The 25501-nt window shown below is 38.7% G+C and overlaps 1 protein-coding gene across 1 annotated transcript in view; it reads right to left on the bottom strand.

Moving 5' to 3' along the window:
• Positions 1-6058: 6058 nt before the first annotated feature.
• The window catches only part of LOC121390190 (probable cation-transporting ATPase 13A3), an 84519-nt gene continuing 65076 nt past the window's right edge, over positions 6059-25501 (bottom strand). The window contains exons 29-32 of the mRNA XM_041521944.1: positions 21236-21384; positions 15793-15881; positions 10999-11088; positions 6059-8222 (exon numbers count right to left, since the gene is read on the bottom strand). Coding sequence (XP_041377878.1) covers positions 8016-8222; positions 10999-11088; positions 15793-15881; positions 21236-21384 — 535 coding nt within the window. The 3' untranslated portion in view covers positions 6059-8015. The remainder of the gene's footprint in view (positions 8223-10998; positions 11089-15792; positions 15882-21235; positions 21385-25501) is intronic.

A 25501-nucleotide genomic window follows, 5' to 3' on the forward strand; every position in this document is an offset into this window, starting at 1 on the left:
TTCCCGTGGACTCTTCTAATACTGACTGTCTGTTTGGATACCATAGGTTATTCCCATGGACTCTTCCAATACTATCTGTTTGGATACCATAGTATTAGAAGAGTCCATGGGAATAACCTATGGTGTCCAAACAGACAGTATTAGAAGAGTCCATGGGAATAACCTGTCTGTTTGGACACCATAGGTTATTCCCATGGACTCTTCTAATACTGACTGTCTGTTTGGACATCAAAGGTTATCCTGTAGACTTCTAATACTGTCTGTCTGTTTGGACACTGTAGGTTATTCCCGTGGACTCTTCTAATACTGTCTCTCTGTTTGGACACTGTAGGTTATTCCTATGGACTCTTCTAATATTGACTTTCTGTTTGGACATCATAGGTTATTCCCATGGACTCTTCTAATACTGACTGTCTGTTTGGACATCATAGGTTATTCCCATGGACTCTTCTAATACTGACTGTCTGTTTGGACATCATAGGTTATTCCCGTGGACTCTTCTAATACTGACTGTCTGTTTGGACATTATAGGTTATTCCTGTGGACTCTTCTAATACCGTCTGTTTGGACACCATAGGTTATTCCCATTGACTCTTCTAATACTGACTGTCTGTTTGGACATCATAGGTTATCCTGTAGACTCTTCTAATACTGTCTGTCTGTTTGGACACTGTAGGTTATTCCCGTGGACTCTTCTAATACTGACTGTCTGTCTGGACATCATAGGTTATTCCCGTGGACTGTTGTAATACTGACTATCTGTTTGGACACCATAGGTTATTCCCGTGGACTCTTCTAATACTGACTATCTGTTTGGACATCATAGGTTATTTCTGTGGACTCTTCTAATACTGACCGTCTGTTTGGACATCATAGGTTATTCCCATGGACTCTTCTAATACTGACAGTCTGTTTGGATAACATAGGTTATTCCCGTGGACTCTTCTAATACTGTCTGTTTGGACACCATAGGTTACTCCCGTGGACTCTTCTAATACTGACTGTCTGTTTGGACATCATAGGTTATTCCCGTGGACTCTTCTAATACTGACCGTCTGTTTGGATAAGATAGGTTATTCCCGTGGACTCTTCTAATACTGACAGTCTGTTTGGATAACATAGGTTATTCCCGTGGACTCTTCTAATACTGACAGTCTGTTTGGATAACATAGGTTATTTCTGTGGACTCTTATAATACTGACTATCTGTTTGGACATCATAGGTTATTCCCGTGGACTCTTCTAATACTGACTATCTGTTTGGACATCATAGGTTATTCCCGTGGACTCTTCTAATACTGACTATCTGTTTGGACACCATATGTTATTCCCGTGGACTCTTCTAATACTGACTATCTGTTTGGACATCATAGGTTATTTCTGTGGACTCTTATAATACTGACTTTCTGTTTGGACATCATAGGTTATTCCCGTGGACTCTTTTAATACTGACTATCTGTTTGGACACCATAGGTTATTCTTGTGGACCTTTCTAATACTGACCGTCTGTTTGGACATCATAGGTTATTCCCGTGGACTCTTTTAATACTGACTGTCTGTTTGGACACCATAGGCAGTCTGATAATAATGTTCAAGCAATACATATCTGCTTTCGGGCTCAACAAATTTTCATATCTCCTAAGTTCAAGGGCCAAATCTGAGTCAGTTAACTGCCATGAAAGGCTATACATAAAATTTCAGCTCTTGAGACATTGCGAAGAAAAGTCTGAAAAACTCTATGTGGGACAGACGGATGGACAGAAGGACAGAGATGAAACCTATAGTCCCCTCTGGTTGGATCAGTAGGGGAACTGAAAACAAACACAAAAATATAAATAAAGTCTCAAAATTGTAGAATGATGTGCCAAATTATGACAGCAAGACTTTGGTCTGCTACTATGGACACAATGTATATTCTAGCGCAATCAACCAGTAGAAAGGTGCCAGAAAGCCCGTCTAGCACACGTCCCCTAGACGGTAATGTGCCCTTTTCATTGGTTAAATGGTCTCGTTGTTTAGGAGGCCAGTGACCATTGCTACCTGTTCATTATGTCATTCTCCAAGGAAAGGTAGTAGCTGGTGTAATATGTAATGCTGCATTCATTCCTTCTTGTGATGTAAAATATATTGGCCAAGAGAAGGGCTGTGACATCACGGTACAAAAATAAAATGCAGTTAATTTTATAAACATTATACTATAATTATAAGACTGTTTGAACTAGAAAATATTTCTGGCACTCGTCCTTTTGTAGATGTTTTTTCTGACACTCGTCTCAAGAAAAGCTCGCTCCAAGGATTGATTTTCTTGAGACTCATGTCAGAAAAAGCATCTACAAATGGACTCCTGCCAGAAACTATTAATCTAGCAAAAAAGACCATTACAGCTGGACGTACAGGACTCTGTATTAATGGGAGCTCGGAACCGTACAGTGAAACAGACCGAGTGAAATGTCAGACACTAAATTGTGTGGATCCACCAGAATCCTAAAATGATGTAATACAGATATTTAGGAATTACACTCATCCAGCCATCCATCGAAATATAATGAAAAAAGAGAGAGAGAGAATGCTTAACAATACCCAAGTATGAAAAATATATTGGTTATTAAATGTCAAACAAATAAAAATGTAATGAAAGAATGAATGAATGTTTAATGAAAGCCCAGCATGAAAAATACATCGGCTATTAGGTAAATGTCAAATAACGTAATGAATGAAGACTTAACTACATGGTGAATCCTGAATGAATATTGCAAACAATGGTCCATATGGCATATGTAAAATACAATCAAGAATATCGCAAGAAAATATCTCTTCTCTTATATCACATTCAACATTTTAATGGTGTCGCCCTGTGAAGTATAGAGTTTAGTTTGATGAAACTGTGAGTCTGAGTCAAATTAACAAAACATCATATTAACTTTGCATATATGATTAAGTAGGGTTTTGTGTTTAAAAGTACAATGTACAATCATGTATTTGATATTTATTTCACAAAGAAAAATTGTCAGTATCGAAGAGGGGTCAATGGTAAGGATAAATGGAATTTATATACATTTTAAAGTGTTGTTTGTACTCTTTGCAATTATAACTATTACAATAGTTTAAAAAAACAAGCTTGTTTTGTTTAACAACACCACTAAAGCACATTGAGTTATTAATCACTGGCTATTGGATGTCAAGCATATGGTATTTTTGATAGTCATAGAGAGGAAACCCGCTATATTTTTCCATTAGTAGCAAGGGATCTTTTATATTATAATAATAGTTTTACAGTCATATATTTACAATTGTATTTCAAAACTAGGATACAAATTCCTCAATTAAAAACCAATCCTTACGTTTACTGCGAATTCGAGACACGCGTATTAAATTATTTTCTTTCATCTCTACCATGATCCATATTCTTCAGTTACCTGATTTTTCTGCATGAAACAGATACCAAACACGTGTAAACCTTAATTTACAATGTTTTGTCAATTTGGCTCCAGAGCCCACATTTTCAAAGTTATCCTAGCACTATGATATTGTAAAAGCATCATGAGCTATGATGTCACTGTGGACTGTGCTGTAGTTAAGTCATGGCTTATGGTGCTTTCATGATATTGTAAAAGCATCCTGAGCTATGATGTCACTGTGGACTGTGATGTAGTTAAGTCATAGCTATGATGTCACTGTGGACTGTGATGTAGTTAAGTCATAGCTATGATGTCACTGTGGACTGTGCTGTAGTTAAGTCATAGCTATGATGTCACTGTGGACTGTGATGTAGTTAAGTCATAGCTATGATGTCACTGTGGACTGTGCTGTAGTTAAGTCATAGCTATGATGTCACTGTGGACTGTGATGTAGTTAAGTCATAGCTATGATGTCACTGTGGACTGTGATGTAGTTAAGTCATAGCTATGATGTCACTGTGGACTGTGCTGTAGTTAAGTCATAGCTATGATGTCACTGTGGACTGTGATGTAGTTAAGTCATAGCTATGATGTCACTGTGGACTGTGCTGTAGTTAAGTCACAGCTATGATGTCACTGTGGACTGTGCTGTAGTTAAGTCATGGCTTATGGTGCTTTCATGATATTGTAGTGATAAAATGGCTTGGAAAATTTCTAGCCAGGGCCCATATTTATTAAGCTATCTTAGCCTATAAAATCGTAAAACCATCGTAAGCTATGTTGTCACTATGGTGTGTGCTGTAGCCATGTCATAGTCTACGATGGTTTTACGATTTAGTTGTGCTAAGATAGCTTTGAAAATATAGGACCTGGATATTACAATCACTGATCTGTGTTTGTGAAGTACAAACTTGACTGTTTCACATAAAATTTACAGTACCATACTACAAACAGCAGAACAAACAGAAACACAATTGATTTGATTGTGCAAGTACAAAATGTAAAAAAACCTATAATACCTAAAAATATTTTACATTCCCTGAAAGCTAAGTTAGTTAAATGCCTTTAAAACGTTTATAAGCACAGGCCCTGCAACACCACTTATTGTTAAATGAAAAACACAATGAGATCGTCCAACTATCATGCAGACACACACACACACATAGACATGCATGCAATGAGCTACATATGATCAATCAATCAATAAATGAAAACAACCAAATTTAATATAAAAATATCCCTCTCTAGACTATGCATATAATGAAATCACCATGGATGGCGAAGACAGAGAAATCGAACCTGAGACTAATGAAATAATCATCACCAATAGTCTCAACTACTGAAACCCAGACGAGTAATAATAAATATCACCCACGGTGGAAATATTACCCAAGAAAACGTAGACTAATGAAATAATCACTAACAGTGGAGATGTATACAAGTCTTAACCAATGGAACCTAGATGTCTAATATGAAAAATATCACCACAGTGGAAATACAGGAATATTGCCGCTCGAAACCCACACTAATATATACACTACACAAAAATCCAAGAATGGGAAATGTTAAATACTGGATCTCTTTCATCACAATTTATGCCCTTTACATGTATACATGTACATAAAATGTTAGACGAATACAGTAACTGTTATAAATTTAAAAACTGACAGTTGACATGTATCCATGTCTTAACCAATCAAACTGAGACAGAATATGAAAACTATCACCCACAGTGGAAATGAAATCCCTCAAACCCAAGACTGAAATAGTTATACATTAAACACTGGCAGTTCCGCAATCAAACTGAAACTCATCATACTTTTAAAATATCACTTATAATGCGAGTATTTAAATTTTAAAACCCCACCTACTACACTAATAAAGTAATCTCTGAAAGTGAAAATATAAGCAATTATAAGCAATTAAACCTAAGACTAGTAATACTTAAAAACATTTTTAAAATCATTCAAAGAAAAAAACAATACTAGCCGAGGAAACTACACTTATAGTTTAGTAATGAACTAAAACACCAACAGGAGAGATGTCAACAGGTGTTATCCAGTGAAATCGAGATCAATATTATTATATAATTATTTTATAAACAAATCATCGCCACCCATCAGATTCATCATGGAATAGATTTCTTTATCTTTGCCCATCAAAATCAATTGTTTTATCAAATATATACATCGTCAAATAACAGCGAAAATAAATACTAATAAGGCCACTTTAAAAATGTACACCATAATCTATGACATCATTTGCTGCATACCCAGTACTCACGGAGGTTAAACAGCGTACAGTACAGTAACAACACTTAGTTCTAGAAGAAAACAGAGAAATGACTTCCATGTTAATCAGGCATCTGCCTAGAAATGTAGGACTGGGAACACACATGTACCCCCCATGTACACCAGATGAACGAAGGCATAATTAGGCTGCCGAGATAAACGAAGGCAAAGGTGAGTGAGAATTATAAAGTTAAAGTTTGTTTTGTTTAACAACACCACTAGAGCACATTGATTAATTAATCATTGGCTATTGGATGTCAAACATTTGGTAATTTGTTTACATATAGTCTTATAGAGGAAACCTGCTACATTTTTCCATTAGTAGCAAGGGGTCTTTTTTATGCACCATCCCAGACAGGATAGCACATACCACAGCATTTGATATACCAATTGTGGTGCACTGACTAAAGCGAGAAATAGCCCAATGGGCCCACCGACGGGAATCAATTGTAAACTGACCGCACATCAGGTGAGCGCTTTACCACTGGGCTCTGTCCCACCCTGTGAGTATTATAAGTGCTGTATCATGGTTGTACATTTCATATTTTTAACACTTTACATTCATTTGTAATAAATAATACAAATTAACTGATCCCCACATAATCCATGCATAATTAACTCAAGGATATGAAAATAGTAATGAGCTGCAACGTGGCGTAAACAGTGGCTGTAACCGTAACTATTTCTGCCTACAAACAGCAGGTACATACAAGTCTGTCCCATATATCTATCAGAACAGCAGGCTATGTTATGTCCGAGTTGAGACCAATTCAAACTCAAACTGTCACAAGTTAACGAGACTGTCCGGAGACTACTGCCATTGTAAGATGTCGACTAGTAAAATCTTTTATTGACTAAAATTACATACTTATAATCCGTCCCACAGGGACCTCTTTTTTCATAATATGGAATTTACTACGTTATTTATTTCTGAGCCGATTGTTTTCTAAATTGCACACAAATATAGTAGTTTTGGGTCATTTCCAAAACACTTACTTTTCTTCCTGAATCAGACCAAACAGAAACTATTTACAAAAAACACCTTTGTAGCAGGATTTAATAGTTTCTTGTTTCGAAATATCAGTGTCTGTACATTCAATGTGTTTGTGGTCATCCTAATATTGTACATAGCCCAAAATGGATTTGGTTTCACAATAAGTTTGTATATACGGAAAAACATTTATCCTACAAGCACCGTTTCTATGGACAGAATATGATGACGGATAAAGCAGTCATATCCTGCTACTAGTAGGATATGATTTTTTATGTCACTCATGTGACATCACATGCATAGCTATATTACAAAATCGCTCATTTGACCTCCAGGTCATCATACAATGTGGCTGAAATAACAGAAATAATTGCTTTTTCCCCTTAATTTTTATGGTCTGCAGGATAAAGCTAATAGCTAGTTAATGACGTCAGATATCTGCTTTATCCTGTTCAGACTGAATGAGAATTTCCAATTCTTACCTTCACAGGATAAAGCAGGTATCCAACATCATTAACTACCTATTCTATATATATTAGTAAATACAATGAAGTTTAATCTTGTACAAACACAAGGACGATGAGAAACACACTTGATATACAGCCACTGATGTTTTATAAAACAAATGTATTTAGAGTAAAGTACTCAAACTGCAAGATACCAGACACACTGGTTCGTTATAGCAGTAATTCGTTATATACATTGGCAGAAGTTAACTGTTTTTATTCAGGAAGTCGGCCAATTTGGATTTTTCAAATTTAAACACAAGAATTAGTAGGTTTTTTGTTTTAATATTTAATTTATTATCACCAATATCAGTGAAGTCATTTTGGATGCATTGCCGTTAATGCTTCTGACTGATAAGATACAAATATGATTTCAAAAAATTATGATCGGTTCGCTGTATATACACTAATTTACACTGAAATTAAAAAAATTTGACTAACAAATTGGTTCGTTTTAACAGTTAATTCACTATACATAGTTCATTCTATACATTAAAATGTATTAATACTATATAGGGGGAAAAGAGACTTTACAATCAGTTCGTTCTAACTGACTGTTGTAAGCGTGTTCGTTAAAATGTCTCTGTTAGTCGGCAACATGTTACCATTGGCAACAAACTCACAACAGTGACTTTAACCTGTTGATCACCCTCTAACATTTACAATTAAAAAATAATAATCTATGAATAAAACTTTACCGGTATATCTCAAAACCAAAACAAATTTTTATATGTCGTTTTGGTTATTATACAACTTGAGCCAGCCATTTTAAGCTGCTAGGATGAACAAAGGCAAAATATACAGTCATAATTAAACTGCCACAATGGCTGTCAATGCACTGCTCTCTCCGAGTCCATAACAATGTGAATGTCATTAACATTTTCACAGCCATTGGTTGTTGGGAAAGTCACCTGACCCACTGGTGGCCAATCGGAAGTGTTCAACTGTTTTTGAATAGCTTTGTATGTGAGTGTTTTCTGCCTCCTCTTACAGGCTCTGTAGAGAGGTTTGAGTAGTGCACTCTCCACTATTATAACCTGAAACAAACACACAACAAATCATTAAAGAACGTGAAAGTGACCAAAACATTTTCTCAGCCTTTTGTTACTTTTATACTCTCATTAACCGTTTTAGCCATTTAGCCTATAGACTATTTTCAGGGGTGGGAATTCTCCTCGGATCAGCTGTTTTCCTCTCATAGAACATTGCGTTTCCTCGCAATTTAATCGTCCTTTCCACCAAAATGTGTCAGATGGCACAGATTTTAACCTAGGATTTCAAGAATTTCCAGGACCCCTCTAGATTTCCTCTTTTTTTACAGTTCACCAATTCCCAGGACCCCTCTAGATTTCCTCTTTTTTACAGTTCACCAATTCCCAGGACCCCTCTAGATTTCCTCTTTTTTACAGTTCACCAATTCCCAGGACCCCTCTAGATTTCCTCTTTTTTTACAGTTCACCAATTCCCAGGACCCCTCTAGATTTCCTCTTTTTTACAGTTCACCAATTCCCAGGACCCCTCTAGATTTCCTCTTTTTTACAGTTCACCAATTCCCAGGACCCCTCTAGATTTCCCCTTTTTTACAGTTCACCAATTCCCAGGACCCCTCTAGATTTCCTCTTTTTTACAGTTCATCAATTCCCAGGACCCCTCTAGATTTCCTCTTTTTTACAGTTCACCAATTCCCAGGACCCCTCTAGATTTCCTCTTTTTTACAGTTCACCAATTCCCAGGACCCCTCTAGATTTCCTCTTTTTTTACAGTTCACCAATTCCCAGGACCCCTCTAGATTTCCCCTTTTTTACAGTTCACCAATTCCCAGGACCCCTCTAGATTTCCTCTTTTTTACAGTTCATCAATTCCCAGGACCCCTCTAGATTTCCTCTTTTTTACAGTTCACCAATTCCCAGGACCCCTCTAGATTTCCTCTTTTTTACAGTTCACCAATTCCCACCCCTGTATTTTATTTCATTACAAGCCATGTAAAATTAAAATTAGATCATGATTGAGAAAACTATTCAGTAGATACAAGATTCTGTTGGCCGACATGTGATAGAAATTAGGTCATGATTGAGAAAACTATTCAGTAGATATAAGATTCTGTTGGCCGACATGTGATAGAAATTAGGTCATGATTGAGAAAACTATTCAGTAGATACAAGATTCTGTTGGCCGACATGTGATAGTGTGACGCCTGCTGTATCAGGTAATCATCGAACGGTTAACTAAAATACATTTAACGGTGACACAGCATAAAACTACAATTCCTTCTACACAGGTAAACATTTCGGCCCATATTTTCAAAGCTATATTAGCGCTATGATATCGTAAAAAAATTGTAGGCTGTAACATCACTATGGCATGTGTTGTAGTGATGTCATTGCTTACGATGGTTTTATATTATAGCGCTAAGATAGCTTTGAAAATCTGTAGCATGTATCTGAATTTGTTTTTGATATTTACCATTTTCAACAGGCGTGTTGACATAATATGTCTGAATACAGATGATTATTTCGATTGCCTCATATAAAAAATAAAACTGACAGCATGCCAACTGGATGCGAGAAATTGACAGAATAGAACTCTCGACAAAATGTCATACAGTCTGAGGAAGTTATTACCTCATTACAGAATAGAACTCTCGACAAAATGTCATGCAATCTGAGGACGTTAATACCTCATTACAGAATAGAACTCTCGACAAAATGTCATGCAATCTGAGGACGTTAATACCTCATTACAGAATAGAACTCTCGACAAAATGTCATGCAATCTGAGGACGTTAATACCTCATTACAGAATAGAACTCTTGACAAAATGTCATGCAATCTGAGGACGTTAATACCTCATTACAGAATAGAACTCTCGACAAAATGTCATGCAATCTGAGGACGTTATTACCTCATTACAGAATAGAACTCTCGACAAAATGTCATGCAATCTGAGGACGTTAATACCTCATTACAGAATAGAACTCTCGACAAAATGTCATGCAATCTGAGGACGTTATTACCTCATTACAGAATAGAACTCTCGACAAAATGTCATGCTATCTGAGGACGTTAATACCTCATTACAGAATAGAACTCTCGACAAAATGTCATGCAATCTGAGGACGTTAATACCTCATTACAGAATAGAACTCTCGACAAAATGTCATGCAATCTGAGGACGTTATTACCTCATTACAGAATAGAACTCTCGACAAAATGACATGCAATCTGAGGAAGTTAATACCTCATTACGAAATTCCCTGAGGTTAACAAGTGCCACATCAATGCACTGCGAGTATTGAAGAAGCTAAAACATTAACAGTACTAGTCAGGAGCAAGCCATGTGTATTGTTTTTGAAGTTCATAGTGATTTAAAACTGTCACTATCAGCTCATCTGGTTTCATTAAGTCTCACTGCAATGGTGATGTCATGCTACTTTCTTTCGAAATAACATAGTAACACTTGCTAGCCCATGTAGTGGCGACAGCGAGTTTCCTCTCCAAATCTGTGTGGTCCTTAACCATATGTCTGATGCCATATAACCGTAAATAAAATGTGATGAGTGCGTCGTTAAATAAAACATTTCTTTCTTTCTTTTTAGTAACACTTGCATCACATTTATATTTGTACATTATCTAAAAGCCACATAAGATTATAGGATATCTTTTTCATATCTGCATCCAGATCTCTGTGTATACGTGACTATAGCTTCACCCACTGTCGTTATTCACATCTTCAAAGAAGCTACCGTGCTGAGCAAATTAACCAATAAGACTTGGGTAAAAGAGGAGTTCAAATGTTAAACAGAGTCTGTCTTACCTCTAAGATGTTTGACACGACCGCGAAGCCGACAGCTAACCCAAACAGATACAGACGGAATGTCATCGGCTTCTCATGAAGTGGTTTCATCTACAATCAGAAAAAAAAATTCAAAACAATTCTGGTTAAACATAAAACATCGTGTTTACATTAAAAGTGTTTTAAAATGGATTGTTTCAAACAGTGACATTAGAGCCTGTATTATGATAACGGTGACATTAGAGCCTGTATTATGATAACGGTGACATTAGAGCCTGTATTATGATAACGGTGACATTAGAGCCTGTATTATGATAACGGTGACATTAGAGCCTGTATTATGATAACAGTGATATTAGCCCCTGTATTATGATAACGGTGACATTAGAGCCTGTATTATGATAACGGTGACATTAGAGCCTGTATTATGATAACGGTGACATTAGCCCCTGTATTATGATAACGGTGACATTAGCCCCTGTATTATGATAACGGTGACATTAGAGCCTGTATTATGATAACAGTGATATAGACCCTGTATTATGATAACGGTGATATTAGCCCCTGTATTATGATAACGGTGACATTAGCTCCTGTATTATGATAACGGTGACATTAGCCCCTGTATTATGATAACGGTGACATTAGAGCCTGTATTATGATAACGGTGACATTAGAGCCTGTATTATGATAACGGTGATATTAGCCCCTGTATTATGATAACGGTGACATTAGCCCCTGTATTATGATAACGGTGACATTAGAGCCTGTATTATGATAACAGTGATATTAGCCCCTGTATTATGATAACGGTGACATTAGCCCCTGTATTATGATAACGGTGACATTAGAGCCAGTATTATGATAACGGTGACATTAGAGCCTGTATTATGATAACGGTGACATTAGAGCCTGTATTATGATAACGGTGATATTAGCCCCTGTATTATGATAACAGTGATATTAGCCCCTGTATTATGATAACGGTGATTATTAGCCCCTGTATTATGATAACAGTGATATTAGCCCCTGTATTATGATAACGGTGACATTAGAGCCTGTATTATGATAACAGTGATTATTAGCCCCTGTATTATGATAACAGTGATTATTAGCCCCTGTATTATGATAACGGTGACATTAGAGCCTGTATTATGATAACGGTGATATTAGAGCCTGTATTATGATAACAGTGATTATTAGCCCCTGTATTATGATAACGGTGACATTAGAGCCTGTATTATGATAACGGTGACATTAGAGCCTGTATTATGATAACAGTGATTATTAGCCCCTGTATTATGATAACGGTGACATTAGAGCCTGTATTATGATAACGGTGACATTAGAGCCTGTATTATGATAACAGTGATTATTAGCCCCTGTATTATGATAACAGTGATATTAGCCCCTGTATTATGATAACGGTGACATTAGAGCCTGTATTATGATAACGGTGACATTAGAGCCTGTATTATGATAACGGTGATTATTAGCCCCTGTATTATGATAACAGTGATATTAGCCCCTGTATTATGATAACGGTGACATTAGAGCCTGTATTATGATAACAGTGATATTAGCCCCTGTATTATGATAACAGTGATATTAGCCCCTGTATTATGATAACAGTGATATTAGCCCCTGTATTATGATAACAGTGATTATTAGCCCCTGTATTATGATAACAGTGATATTAGCCCCTGTATTATGATAACGGTGACATTAGAGCCTGTATTATGATAACGGTGACATTAGAGCCTGTATTATGATAACGGTGATTATTAGCCCCTGTATTATGATAACGGTGACATTAGCCCCTGTATTATGATAACGGTGATTATTAGCCCCTGTATTATGATAACGGTGACATTAGAGCCTGTATTATGATAACAGTGATATTAGCCCCTGTATTATGATAACGGTGATATTAGAGCCTGTATTATGATAACGGTGACATTAGAGCCTGTATTATGATAACAGTGATATTAGCCCCTGTATTATGATAACGGTGACATTAGAGCCTGTATTATGATAACGGTGACATTAGAGCCTGTATTATGATAACGGTGATTATTAGCCCCTGTATTATGATAACGGTGACATTAGAGCCTGTATTATGATAACAGTGATTATTAGCCCCTGTATTATGATAACGGTGACATTAGAGCCTGTATTATGATAACGGTGATTATTAGCCCCTGTATTATGATAACAGTGATTATTAGCCCCTGTATTATGATAACAGTGATATTAGCCCCTGTATTATGATAACGGTGACATTAGAGCCTGTATTATGATAACGGTGATATTAGAGCCTGTATTATGATAACGGTGATTATTAGCCCCTGTATTATGATAACGGTGACATTAGCCCCTGTATTATGATAACGGTGATTATTAGCCCCTGTATTATGATAACGGTGACATTAGAGCCTGTATTATGATAACGGTGATTATTAGCCCCTGTATTATGATAACGGTGATTATTAGCCCCTGTATTATGATAACGGTGACATTAGAGCCTGTATTATGATAACGGTGACATTAGAGCCTGTATTATGATAACAGTGATATTAGCCCCTGTATTATGATAACGGTGACATTAGAGCCTGTATTATGATAACGGTGACATTAGAGCCTGTATTATGATAACGGTGATTATTAGCCCCTGTATTATGATAACGGTGACATTAGAGCCTGTATTATGATAACGGTGATATTAGAGCCTGTATTATGATAACAGTGATATTAGCCCCTGTATTATGATAACGGTGATATTAGAGCCTGTATTATGATAACGGTGACATTAGAGCCTGTATTATGATAACGGTGATATTAGAGCCTGTATTATGATAACAGTGATATTAGCCCCTGTATTATGATAACGGTGACATTAGAGCCTGTATTATGATAACGGTGACATTAGAGCCTGTATTATGATAACGGTGATTATTAGCCCCTGTATTATGATAACGGTGACATTAGAGCCTGTATTATGATAACGGTGATATTAGAGCCTGTATTATGATAACAGTGATATTAGCCCCTGTATTATGATAACGGTGATATTAGCCCCTGTATTATGATAACGGTGACATTAGAGCCTGTATTATGATAACAGTGATTATTAGCCCCTGTATTATGATAACGGTGATATTAGCCCCTGTATTATGATAACGGTGATATTAGCCCCTGTATTATGATAACGGTGATATTAGCCCCTGTATTATGATAACGGTGATATTAGCCCCTGTATTATGATAATGGTGATATTAGCGCCTGTATTATGATAACGGTGATATTAGAGCCTGTATTATGATAACGGTGATTATTAGACCCTGTATTATGATAACGGTGATATTAGCGCCTGTATTATGATAACGGTGATATTAGCCCCTGTATTATGATAACAGTGATATTAGCCCCTGTATTATGATAACGGTGATATTAGTCCCTGTATTATGATAACAGTGATATTAGCGCCTGCATTATGATAACGGTGATATTAGCCCCTGTATTATGATAACGGTGATATTAGCGCCTGCATTATGATAACGGTGATATTAGCCCCTGTATTATGATAACGGTGATATTAGAGCCTGTATTATGATAACGGTGATATTAGCCCCTGTATTATGATAACAGTGATATTAGCCCCTGTATTATGATAACAGTGATATTAGCGCCTGCATTATGATAACAGTGATATTAGCCCCTGTATTATGATAACAGTGATATTAGAGCCTGTATTATGATAACAGTGATATTAGAGCCTGTATTATGATAACAGTGATATTAGCCCCTGTATTATGATAACGGTGATATTAGAGCCTGTATTATGATAACAGTGATATTAGCCCCTGTATTATGATAACAGTGATATTAGCCCCTGTATTATGATAACGGTGATATTAGAGCCTGTATTATGATAACAGTGATATTAGCCCCTGCATTGTATGACAAGTGATATTAGAGCATGTGTTATACGACTAATATTAGACCCTGCATTGTATGGTAACAGTGATAGTAAACCCTGTTGTACATGTATTTGATAAAAGTGATATTTGACCCCGTACAATATAACTGTGATATTAAACACGGCATTATAGTATGCAATTATGACACTGTGTTGAGAAAGATATGTTTTCTGGAGCCCAAAAAAACAAACAAAATTCACTGAGGCTGATATTACTTTTTTGCATTCATAAACATAAAACATCATATTGGTCTCATCACAATGCCATAATTGTTTTATTACTTCAATAAATTTAATAAAAAATTAAATACACAATTTAATAAATAAAAAAATACACAAATTATATACAAGCAGTTTAGTAAGCATATGTGTCTTGTACTATTATGTCGTATGCAAAACACAATTCTACACCGTCTCTATTCTTTTGATCAAACCGAGATAAAAATGTTTAGTTTCATCTGGGCTAAAAATGTATGCAATTTTATTTTCATCTAGTACCACTGTGTTAAGTAGCCTTGTGCTTGGAACATGTATGGGGTACCTGTAAAAACAAGTACTCAAATGTTGTGCGAAACTAGAGGTGTTGTCAAAACATCTGGTTATACCGAAAATGAGCCATGAAAGGTACCATTTTCTGCAGTTAATACTTTGAGGTAGGGGTTGTAGTACTGATATTTATGGGTCGTAGTTTGGTTTATATATTTCATATAGTGTTTTTAAGCATAAACGTTAACATGGTCGCCTATGGGATTTTATTTGGTATAGTACAACCTGTACTGTATTATAACTGTGATATTAGATCCCGTACTATGTGATAACACTGATACTACACACACCTCAAAGAAGTCCTCCACAGCTTGAACCGGGTACATCAAGAGGAATGTCGAGAAGCCGAACAGGATGAGGATGTCGATGAGGAACGGGTCTGTAAGGAATGAAGGAATGATTAATGACACCCCAGAATAAACACAGAGATGGGCTATTCTATATCAAACAAAGGTAAGTACATCAATATGATTAGGTCTGTAAGGAAGACATTAATGTCTTCTTGTGGGTCCAGCATCACGATCAGTCACACAGTAAGTGGGTTCCAGCATCACGATCAGTCACACAGTAAGTGGGTCCAGCACCACGATCAGTCACACAGTAAGTGGGTCCAGCACCACGATCAGTCACACAGTAAGTGGGTCCAGCATCACGATCAGTCACACAGTAAGTGGGTCCAGCACCACGATCAGTCACACAGTAAGTGGGTCCAGCACCACGATCAGTCACACAGTAAGTGGGTCCAGTATCACTATCAGTCACACAGTAAGTGGGTCCAGCACCACGATCAGTCACACAGTAAGTGGGTCCAGCACCACGATCAGTCACACAGTAAGTGGGTCCAGCACCACGATCAGTCACACAGTAAGTGGGTCCAGCACCACGATCAGTCACACAGTAAGTGGGTCCAGCATCACGATCAGTCACACAGTAAGTGGGTCCAGCACCACGATCAGTCACACAGTAAGTGGGTCCAGCATCACGATCAGTCACACAGTAAGTGGGTCCAGCATCACGATCAGTCACACAGTAAGTGGGTTCAGCATCACGAACAGTCACACAGTAAAAGGGTCCAGCATCACGATCAGTCACACAGTAAGTGATGTGGCAGTATCACGATCAGTCACACAGTAAGTGGGTCCAGTATCACGATCAGTCACACAGTAAGTGGGTCCAGCACCACGATCAGTCACACAGTAAGTGGGTTCAGTATCACTATCAGTCACACAGTAAGTGATGTGGCAGTATCACTATCAGTCACACAGTAAGTGGGTCCAGTATCACGATCAGTCACACAGTAAGGGGGTCCAGCACCACGATCAGTCACACAGTAAGTGGGTCCAGCATCACGATCAGTCACACAGTAAGTGATGTGGCAGTATCACTATCAGTCACACAGTAAGTGGGTCCAGCATCACGATCAGTCACACAGTAAGTGGTTCCAGCACCACGATCAGTCACACAGTAAGTGATGTGGCAGTATCACGATCAGTCACACATTAAGTGGGTCCAGCATCACGATCAGTCACACAGTAAGTGGGTCCAGCATCACGATCAGTCACACAGTAAGTGGTTCCAGCACCACGATCAGTCACACAGTAAGTGATGTGGCAGTATCACGATCAGTCACACAGTAAGTGGGTTCCAGTATCACGATCAGTCACACAGTAAGTGGGTCCAGCATCACGATCAGTCACACAGTAAGTGGGTCCAGCATCACGATCAGTCACACAGTAAGTGGGTCCAGCATCACGATCAGTCACACAGTAAGTGATGTGGCAGTATCACGATCAGTCACACAGTAAGTGGGTCCAGCGTCACGATCATTCACACAGTAAGTGGGTCCAGCATCACGATCAGTCACACAGTAAGTGGGTCCAGCGTCACGATCAGTCACACAGTAAGTGGGTCCAGCATCACGATCAGTCACACAGTAAGTGGGTCGAGCATCACGATCAGTCACACAGTAAGTGGGTCGAGCATCACGATCAGTCACACAGTAAGTGGGTCGAGCATCACGATCAGTCACACAGTAAGTGGGTCCAGTATCACGATCAGTCACACAGTAAGTGGGTCCAGCATCACTATCAGTCACACAGTAAGTGGGTCCAGTATCACGATCAGTCACACAGTAAGTGGGTCGAGCATCACGATCAGTCACACAGTAAGTGGGTCGAGCATCACGATCAGTCACACAGTAAGTGGGTCCAGTATCACGATCAGTCACACAGTAAGTGGGTCCAGCATCACTATCAGTCACACAGTAAGTGGGTCCAGTATCACGATCAGTCACACAGTAAGTGGGTCCAGCATCACGATAAGTCACACAGTAAGTGATGTGGCAGCATCACGATCAGTCACACAGTAAGTGGGTCCAGTATCACGATCAGTCACACAGTAAGTGGGTCCAGTATCACTATCAGTCACACAGTAAGTGGGTCCAGCATCACGATCAGTCACACAGTAAGTGGGTCCAGCATCACGATCAGTCACACAGTAAGTGGGTCCAGCATCACGATCAGTCACACAGTAAGTGATGTGGCAGTATCACTATCAGTCACACAGTAAGTGGGTCCAGCATCACGATCAGTCACACAGTAAGTGGGTCCAGCATCACGATCAGTCACACAGTAAGTGGGTCCAGCATCACGATCAGTCACACAGTAAGTGGGTCCAGCATCACGATCAGTCACACAGTAAGTGGGTCCAGCACCACGATCAGTCACACAGTAAGTGATGTGGCAGCATCACGATCAGTCACACAGTAAGTGGGTCCAGTATCACGATCAGTCACACAGTAAGTGGGTCCAGTATCACTATCAGTCACACAGTAAGTGGGTCCAGTATCACAATCAGTCACACAGTAAGTGGGTTCCAGCATCACGATCAGTCACACAGTAAGTGGGTCCAGCATCACGATCAGTCACACAGTAAGTGGGTCCAGTATCACTATCAGTCACACAGTAAGTGGGTCCAGCATCACGATCAGTCACACAGTAAGTGGGTCCAGCATCACGATCAGTCACACAGTAAGTGGGTCCAGCATCACGATCAGTCACACAGTAAGTGGGTTCCAGCATCACGATCAGTCACACAGTAAGTGATGTGGCAGTATCACGATCAGTCAAACAGTAAGTGGGTCCAGCATCACAATCAGTCACACAGTAAGTGGGTCGAGCATCACGATCAGTCACACAGTAAGTGGGTCGAGCATCACGATCAGTCACACAGTAAGTGGGTCCAGTATCACGATCAGTCACACAGTAAGTGGGTCCAGCATCACTATCAGTCACACAGTAAGTGGGTCCAGTATCACGATCAGTCACACAGTAAGTGGGTCCAGCATCACGATAAGTCACACAGTAAGTGATGTGGCAGCATCACGATCAGTCACACAGTAAGTGGGTCCAGTATCACGATCAGTCACACAGTAAGTGGGTCCAGTATCACTATCAGTCACACAGTAAGTGGGTCCAGCATCACGATCAGTCACACAGTAAGTGGGTCCAGCATCACGATCAGTCACACAGTAAGTGGGTCCAGCATCACGATCAGTCACACAGTAAGTGGGTCCAGCATCACGATCAGTCACACAGTAAGTGATGTGGCAGCATCACGATCAGTCACACAGTAAGTGGGTCCAGTATCACTATCAGTCACACAGTAAGTAGGTCCAGCATCACTATCAGTCACACAGTAAGTGGGTCCAGCATCACGATCAGTCACACAGTAAGTGGGTCCAGCATCACGATCAGTCACACAGTAAGTGGGTCCAGCATCACGATCAGTCACACAGTAAGTGATGTGGCAGTATCACTATCAGTCACACAGTAAGTGGGTCCAGCATCACGATCAGTCACACAGTAAGTGGGTCCAGCATCACGATCAGTCACACAGTAAGTGGGTCCAGCATCACGATCAGTCACACAGTAAGTGGGTCCAGCATCACGATCAGTCACACAGTAAGTGATGTGGCAGCATCACGATCAGTCACACAGTAAGTGGGTCCAGTATCACTATCAGTCACACAGTAAGTAGGTCCAGCATCACTATCAGTCACACAGTAAGTGGGTCCAGCACCACGATCAGTCACACAGTAAGTGATGTGGCAGTATCACTATCAGTCACACAGTAAGTGGGTCCAGCATCACGATCAGTCACACAGTAAGTGGGTCCAGCATCACGATCAGTCACACAGTAAGTGGGTCCAGCATCATGATCAGTCACACAGTAAGTGGGTCCAGCATCACGATCAGTCACACAGTAAGTGGGTCCAGCACCACGATCAGTCACACAGTAAGTGATGTGGCAGCATCACGATCAGTCACACAGTAAGTGGGTCCAGTATCACGATCAGTCACACAGTAAGTGGGTCCAGTATCACTATCAGTCACACAGTAAGTGGGTCCAGTATCACAATCAGTCACACAGTAAGTGGGTTCCAGCATCACGATCAGTCACACAGTAAGTGGGTCCAGCATCACGATCAGTCACACAGTAAGTGGGTCCAGTATCACTATCAGTCACACAGTAAGTGGGTCCAGTATCACTATCAGTCACACAGTAAGTGGGTCCAGTATCACGATCAGTCACACAGTAAGTGGGTTCCAGCATCACGATCAGTCACACAGTAAGTGGGTTCCAGCATCACGATCAGTCACACAGTAAGTGATGTGGCAGTATCACGATCAGTCAAACAGTAAGTGGGTCCAGCATCACGATCAGTCACACAGTAAGTGGGTCCAGCATCACGATCAGTCACACAGTAAGTGGGTCCAGCATCACGATCAGTCACACAGTAAGTGGGTCATCACGATCATCACACGTAAGTGGGTCCAGCATCACGATCAGTCACACAGTAAGTGGGTCCAGCATCACGATCAGTCACACAGTAAGTGGGTCCAGCATCACGATCAGTCACACAGTAAGTGGGTTCAGCATCACGATCAGTCACACAGTAAGTGGGTCCAGCATCACGATCAGTCACACAGAATTGAGACACAGTAATACAGACACAACAGGCACTTCTAAATCAAAGGCCAGTGTTCTACATTTCTTCACCTGCATATCCTAAAGTTAGAATGCAGTCCTTGGCCTGTCTTTACAGTTTGTTTGTTTTGTTTAACAAAACCACTACAGCACATTGATTTATTTATCATTGGCTATTGGATGTCAAACATTTTGGTAATTGTGACATATTGTCTTAGAGAGGAAACCCGCTACATTTTTCCATTAGCAGCTAGAGATACTTAATATGCACTATTGAACAGACAGGATAGCACATACCATGGCCTTTAATATACAAGTTGTGGTGCACTGGCAGGAAGGAAAAATAGTCCAATGGGTCCATCATGGAAGCATGATTCGACCCCTTCCCCCACTCCCATAAACCTTGCTTGCCAGTTTAAACCCTCCCCTGCATAGATTCCTGCACACATGCCTGAACTGTGTACTCATTCTGAATCGCAGACAGAACTGGGATATGAAACTAGCACCCACCAGCCTAATCCTAAAGACCTAACCACTATACCACCAAACTAAAGAGAAGTCAGAGGTTAGCAGTAAGTGAGACGGACATCAGAGTCTGTATAGTGGCCTTACACTTAACTACCAACACTGCACCCATTCGGAGTGGGAGCCAGTACCGGGATACGAACCCAGTACCTGCTAGTCTTAAAGACTGAGCCACACCTGGCTCCAAATGTCAGGTCAAAGCTGTAAGAGTCCACTCACAGTTCGTCCAGATGGGTTTTCTGAACGGCGGTCCCTTGGAGAAACAGAAGGCGACTGCGACGTACATGTACGAAGACACCAGGAAGATGACGGTGCTCTCCCACGAGTTCACATTGTTGAGGTCCTTGTTAGCTGGAGCCTCCACATACCTGGAAGATAGAGTTACACAATAAACACGAAGACACCAGGAAGATAAAGTTACACAATAAACACGAAGACACCAGGACGATAAAGTTACACAATAAACATGAAGACACCAGGAAGATAAAGTTAAACAATAAACACAAAGATACAAGGAAGATAAAGTTAAACAATAAACACGAAGACACCAGGAAGATAAAGTTACACAATAAACACGAAGACACCAGGGCGATAAAGTTACACAATAAACATGAAAACACCAGGAAGATAAAGTTACACAATAAACACGAAGACACCAGGGCGATAAAGTTACACAATAAACACGAAGACACCAGGAAGACAAAGTTACACAATAAACACGAAGACACCAGGAAGATAAAGTTACACAATAAACATGAAAACACAAGGAAGATAAAGTTACACAATAAACACAAAGACAGCAGGAAGACAAAGTTACACAATAAACATGAAGACACCAGGAATATAAAGTAACACAATAAACACGAAGACAGCAGGAAGATAAAGTTACACAATAAACACAAAGACACCAGGAAGATGGCGGTACTAGGAAGATAAAGTAACACAATAAACACGAAGACACCATTAAGATAAAGTTACACAATAAGCACGAAAACACCAGGAAGATGAAAACACCAGGTAGACAAAGTTACACAATCGACACAAAGACACAAGGAAGACAAAGTTACACAATAAACACAAAGATACAAGTAAGATAAAGTAACATAATAAACACGAAGACACCAGGAAGATAAAGTAACACAATAAACACGAAGACACCATTAAGATAAAGTTACACAATAAGCACGAAAACACCAGGAAGATGAAAACACCAGGTAGACAAAGTTACACAATCGACACAAAGACACAAGGAAGACAAAGTTACACAATAAACACAAAGATACAAGTAAGATAAAGTAACATAATAAACACGAAGACACCAGGAAGATAAAGTAACACAATAAACACGAAGACACCAGGGCGATAAAGTTACACAATAAACATGAAAACACCAGGAAGATAAAGTTACACAATAAACACGAAGACACCAGGGCGATAAGTTACACAATAAACACGAAGACACCAGGAAGACAAAGTTACACAATAAACACGAAGACACCAGGAAGATAAAGTTACACAATAAACATGAAAACACAAGGAAGATAAAGTTACACAATAAACACAAAGACAGCAGGAAGACAAAGTTACACAATAAACATGAAGACACCAGGAATATAAAGTAACACAATAAACACGAAGACAGCAGGAAGATAAAGTTACACAATAAACACAAAGACACCAGGAAGATGGCGGTACTAGGAAGATAAAGTAACACAATAAACACGAAGACACCATTAAGATAAAGTTACACAATAAGCACGAAAACACCAGGAAGATGAAAACACCAGGTAGACAAAGTTACACAATCGACACAAAGACACAAGGAAGACAAAGTTACACAATAAACACAAAGATACAAGGAAGATAAAGTAACATAATAAACACGAAGACACCAGGAAGATAAAGTAACACAATAAACACGAACACCAGGAAGATACAGTTACACAATAAACATGAAGACACCAGGAAGATGATGGTACCAGGAAGATAAAGTAACAATAAACACGAAGACACCAGAAAGATAAAGTAACACAATAAACATGAAGACAGTTACACAATAAACATGAAGACACCAGGAAGATAAAGTTAAACAATAAATATGAAGACACCAGGAAGATAGTTACACAATAAATATGAAGACACCAGGAAGATAAAGTTACACAATAAATATGAAGACACCAGGAAGATAAAGTTACACAATAAATATGAAGACACCAGGAAGATAAAGTTACACAATAAACACAAAGATACCAGGAAGATAAAGTTAAACAATAAACACAAAGATACAAGGAAGATAAAGTAACACAATAAACACGAACACACCAGGAAGATAAAGTTACACAATAAACATGAAGACACCAGGAAGATAAAGTTACACAATAAACACGAAGACACCAGGACGATAAAGTTACACAATAAACATGAAGACACCAGGAAGATAAAGTTAAACAATAAACACGAAGACACCAATAAGACAAAGTTACACAATAAACACAAAGACACCAGGAAGACAAAGTTACACAATAAACACGAAGACACCAGGAAGATAAAGTTACACAATAAACATGAAAACACCAGGAAGACAGAGTTACACAATAAACACAATGACAGCAGGAAGACAAAGTTACACAATCGACACAAAGACACAAGGAAGATAAAGTTACACAATAAACACAAAGACAGCAGGAAGATAAAGTAACACAATAAACACGAAGGCACCAGGAAGATAAAGTTACACAATAAACACAAAGACACCAGGAAGATGACGGTACTATGAAGATAAAGTAACACAATAAACACGAAGACACCATTAAGATAAAGTTACACAATAAGCACGAAGACACCACAGGCCTGCACAAATTGCACGAACGATCGTTTCGTTCGTGCGTCGGTTATGCAAATTTATTTCGCATAACCGATTTACCGTTCGTGCAAAACTTTCTGAATAAAATGTCCTAGAGTCACCGGTTTTCGATCGCTTAAGCGAAATGTATGAATAAAATATAAATAAAAAATTATAAGTATTTAATAATTTTTCTCTCGGAACAAAGCAGTGACTTCCGTGTTCGTTTTCGTTCTTGTGGTGACATCAGTGTTCGCACATTCTCGCACTATTGCAATTACAAATGTGAACGATCAGAAACGCGTGTCGATCGAAAACGTGTGACCGTACGATACATCGCGGGTACAAACAACTTGACTGGTTTCCGACATGTGTTATTATAATTAAATGTTACGGAAATGGCAGATACCAGTCTAGCTAGAATACTTATATTGTGAAGTGTAAGATATTCTCATTGGTTGTTGGATGTCACCGAAGGGAATTCCTTCAAAATGCGGCCAATCAGAAATTGCGATACTTCCATTAATAAACGTTAATCGGTAAACTTCGGCTGATTACGGGAAATTGTCAAATATCACACATGGCGATGAAAAATTTGACTGTATAAGTTTGACGTGTATACTATAAAGGTATATTATTACAGTTCATTTTTACTTCAACATGACAATGGTGTTCTTTATTAAAATTATTTTAAAGTTCTTTTTCATTTTTAAAAAAAACCGGTTATGCAAATCAAAATAGGTTATGCAATTTTTTTTGGCATAACCGATTTTCCGGTTATGCAAATTTTTAATTTGTGCAGGCCTGCACCAGGAAGACAAAGTTACACAATCGACACAGACACAAGGAAGACAAAGTTACACAATAAATACAAAGACACAAGGAAGATAAAGTAACATAATAAACACGAAGACACCAGGAAGATAAAGTAACACAATAAACATGAAGACACCAGGAAGATAAAGTAGCACAATAAACATGAAGACATCAGGAAGATGATGGTACCAGGAAGATAAAGTAACACAATAAACACGAAGACACCAGAAAGATAAAGTAACACAATAAACATGAAGACAGTTACACAATAAACATGAAGACACCAGGAAGATAAAGTTAAACAATAAATATGTAGACACCAGGAAGATAGTTATGAAGACACCAGGACGATAAAGTTACACAATAAACATGAAGACACCAGGAAGATAAAGTTAAACAATAAACACGAAGACACCAGGAAGACAAAGTTACACAATTAACACGAAGACACCAGGAAGATAAAGTTACACAATAAACATGAAAACACCAGGAAGACAAAGTTACACAATAAACACAAAGACAGCAGGAAGACAAAGTTACACAATCGACACAAAGACACAAGGAAGATAAAGTTACACAATAAACACAAAGACAGCAGGAAGATAAAGTTACACAATAAACATGAAGACACCAGGAATATAAAGTAACACAATAAACACGAAGGCACCAGGAAGATAAAGTTACACAATAAACACAAAGACACCAGGAAGATGACGGTACCATGAAGATAAAGTAACACAATAAACACGAAGACACCATTAAGATAAAGTTACACAATAAGCACGAAGACACCAGGAGGATGAAAACACCAGGAAGACAAAGTTACA

The sequence above is a fragment of the Gigantopelta aegis genome, chromosome 15, assembly GCF_016097555.1.
Source record: "Gigantopelta aegis isolate Gae_Host chromosome 15, Gae_host_genome, whole genome shotgun sequence".
NCBI classification, from domain to species: domain Eukaryota; kingdom Metazoa; phylum Mollusca; class Gastropoda; order Neomphalida; family Peltospiridae; genus Gigantopelta; species Gigantopelta aegis.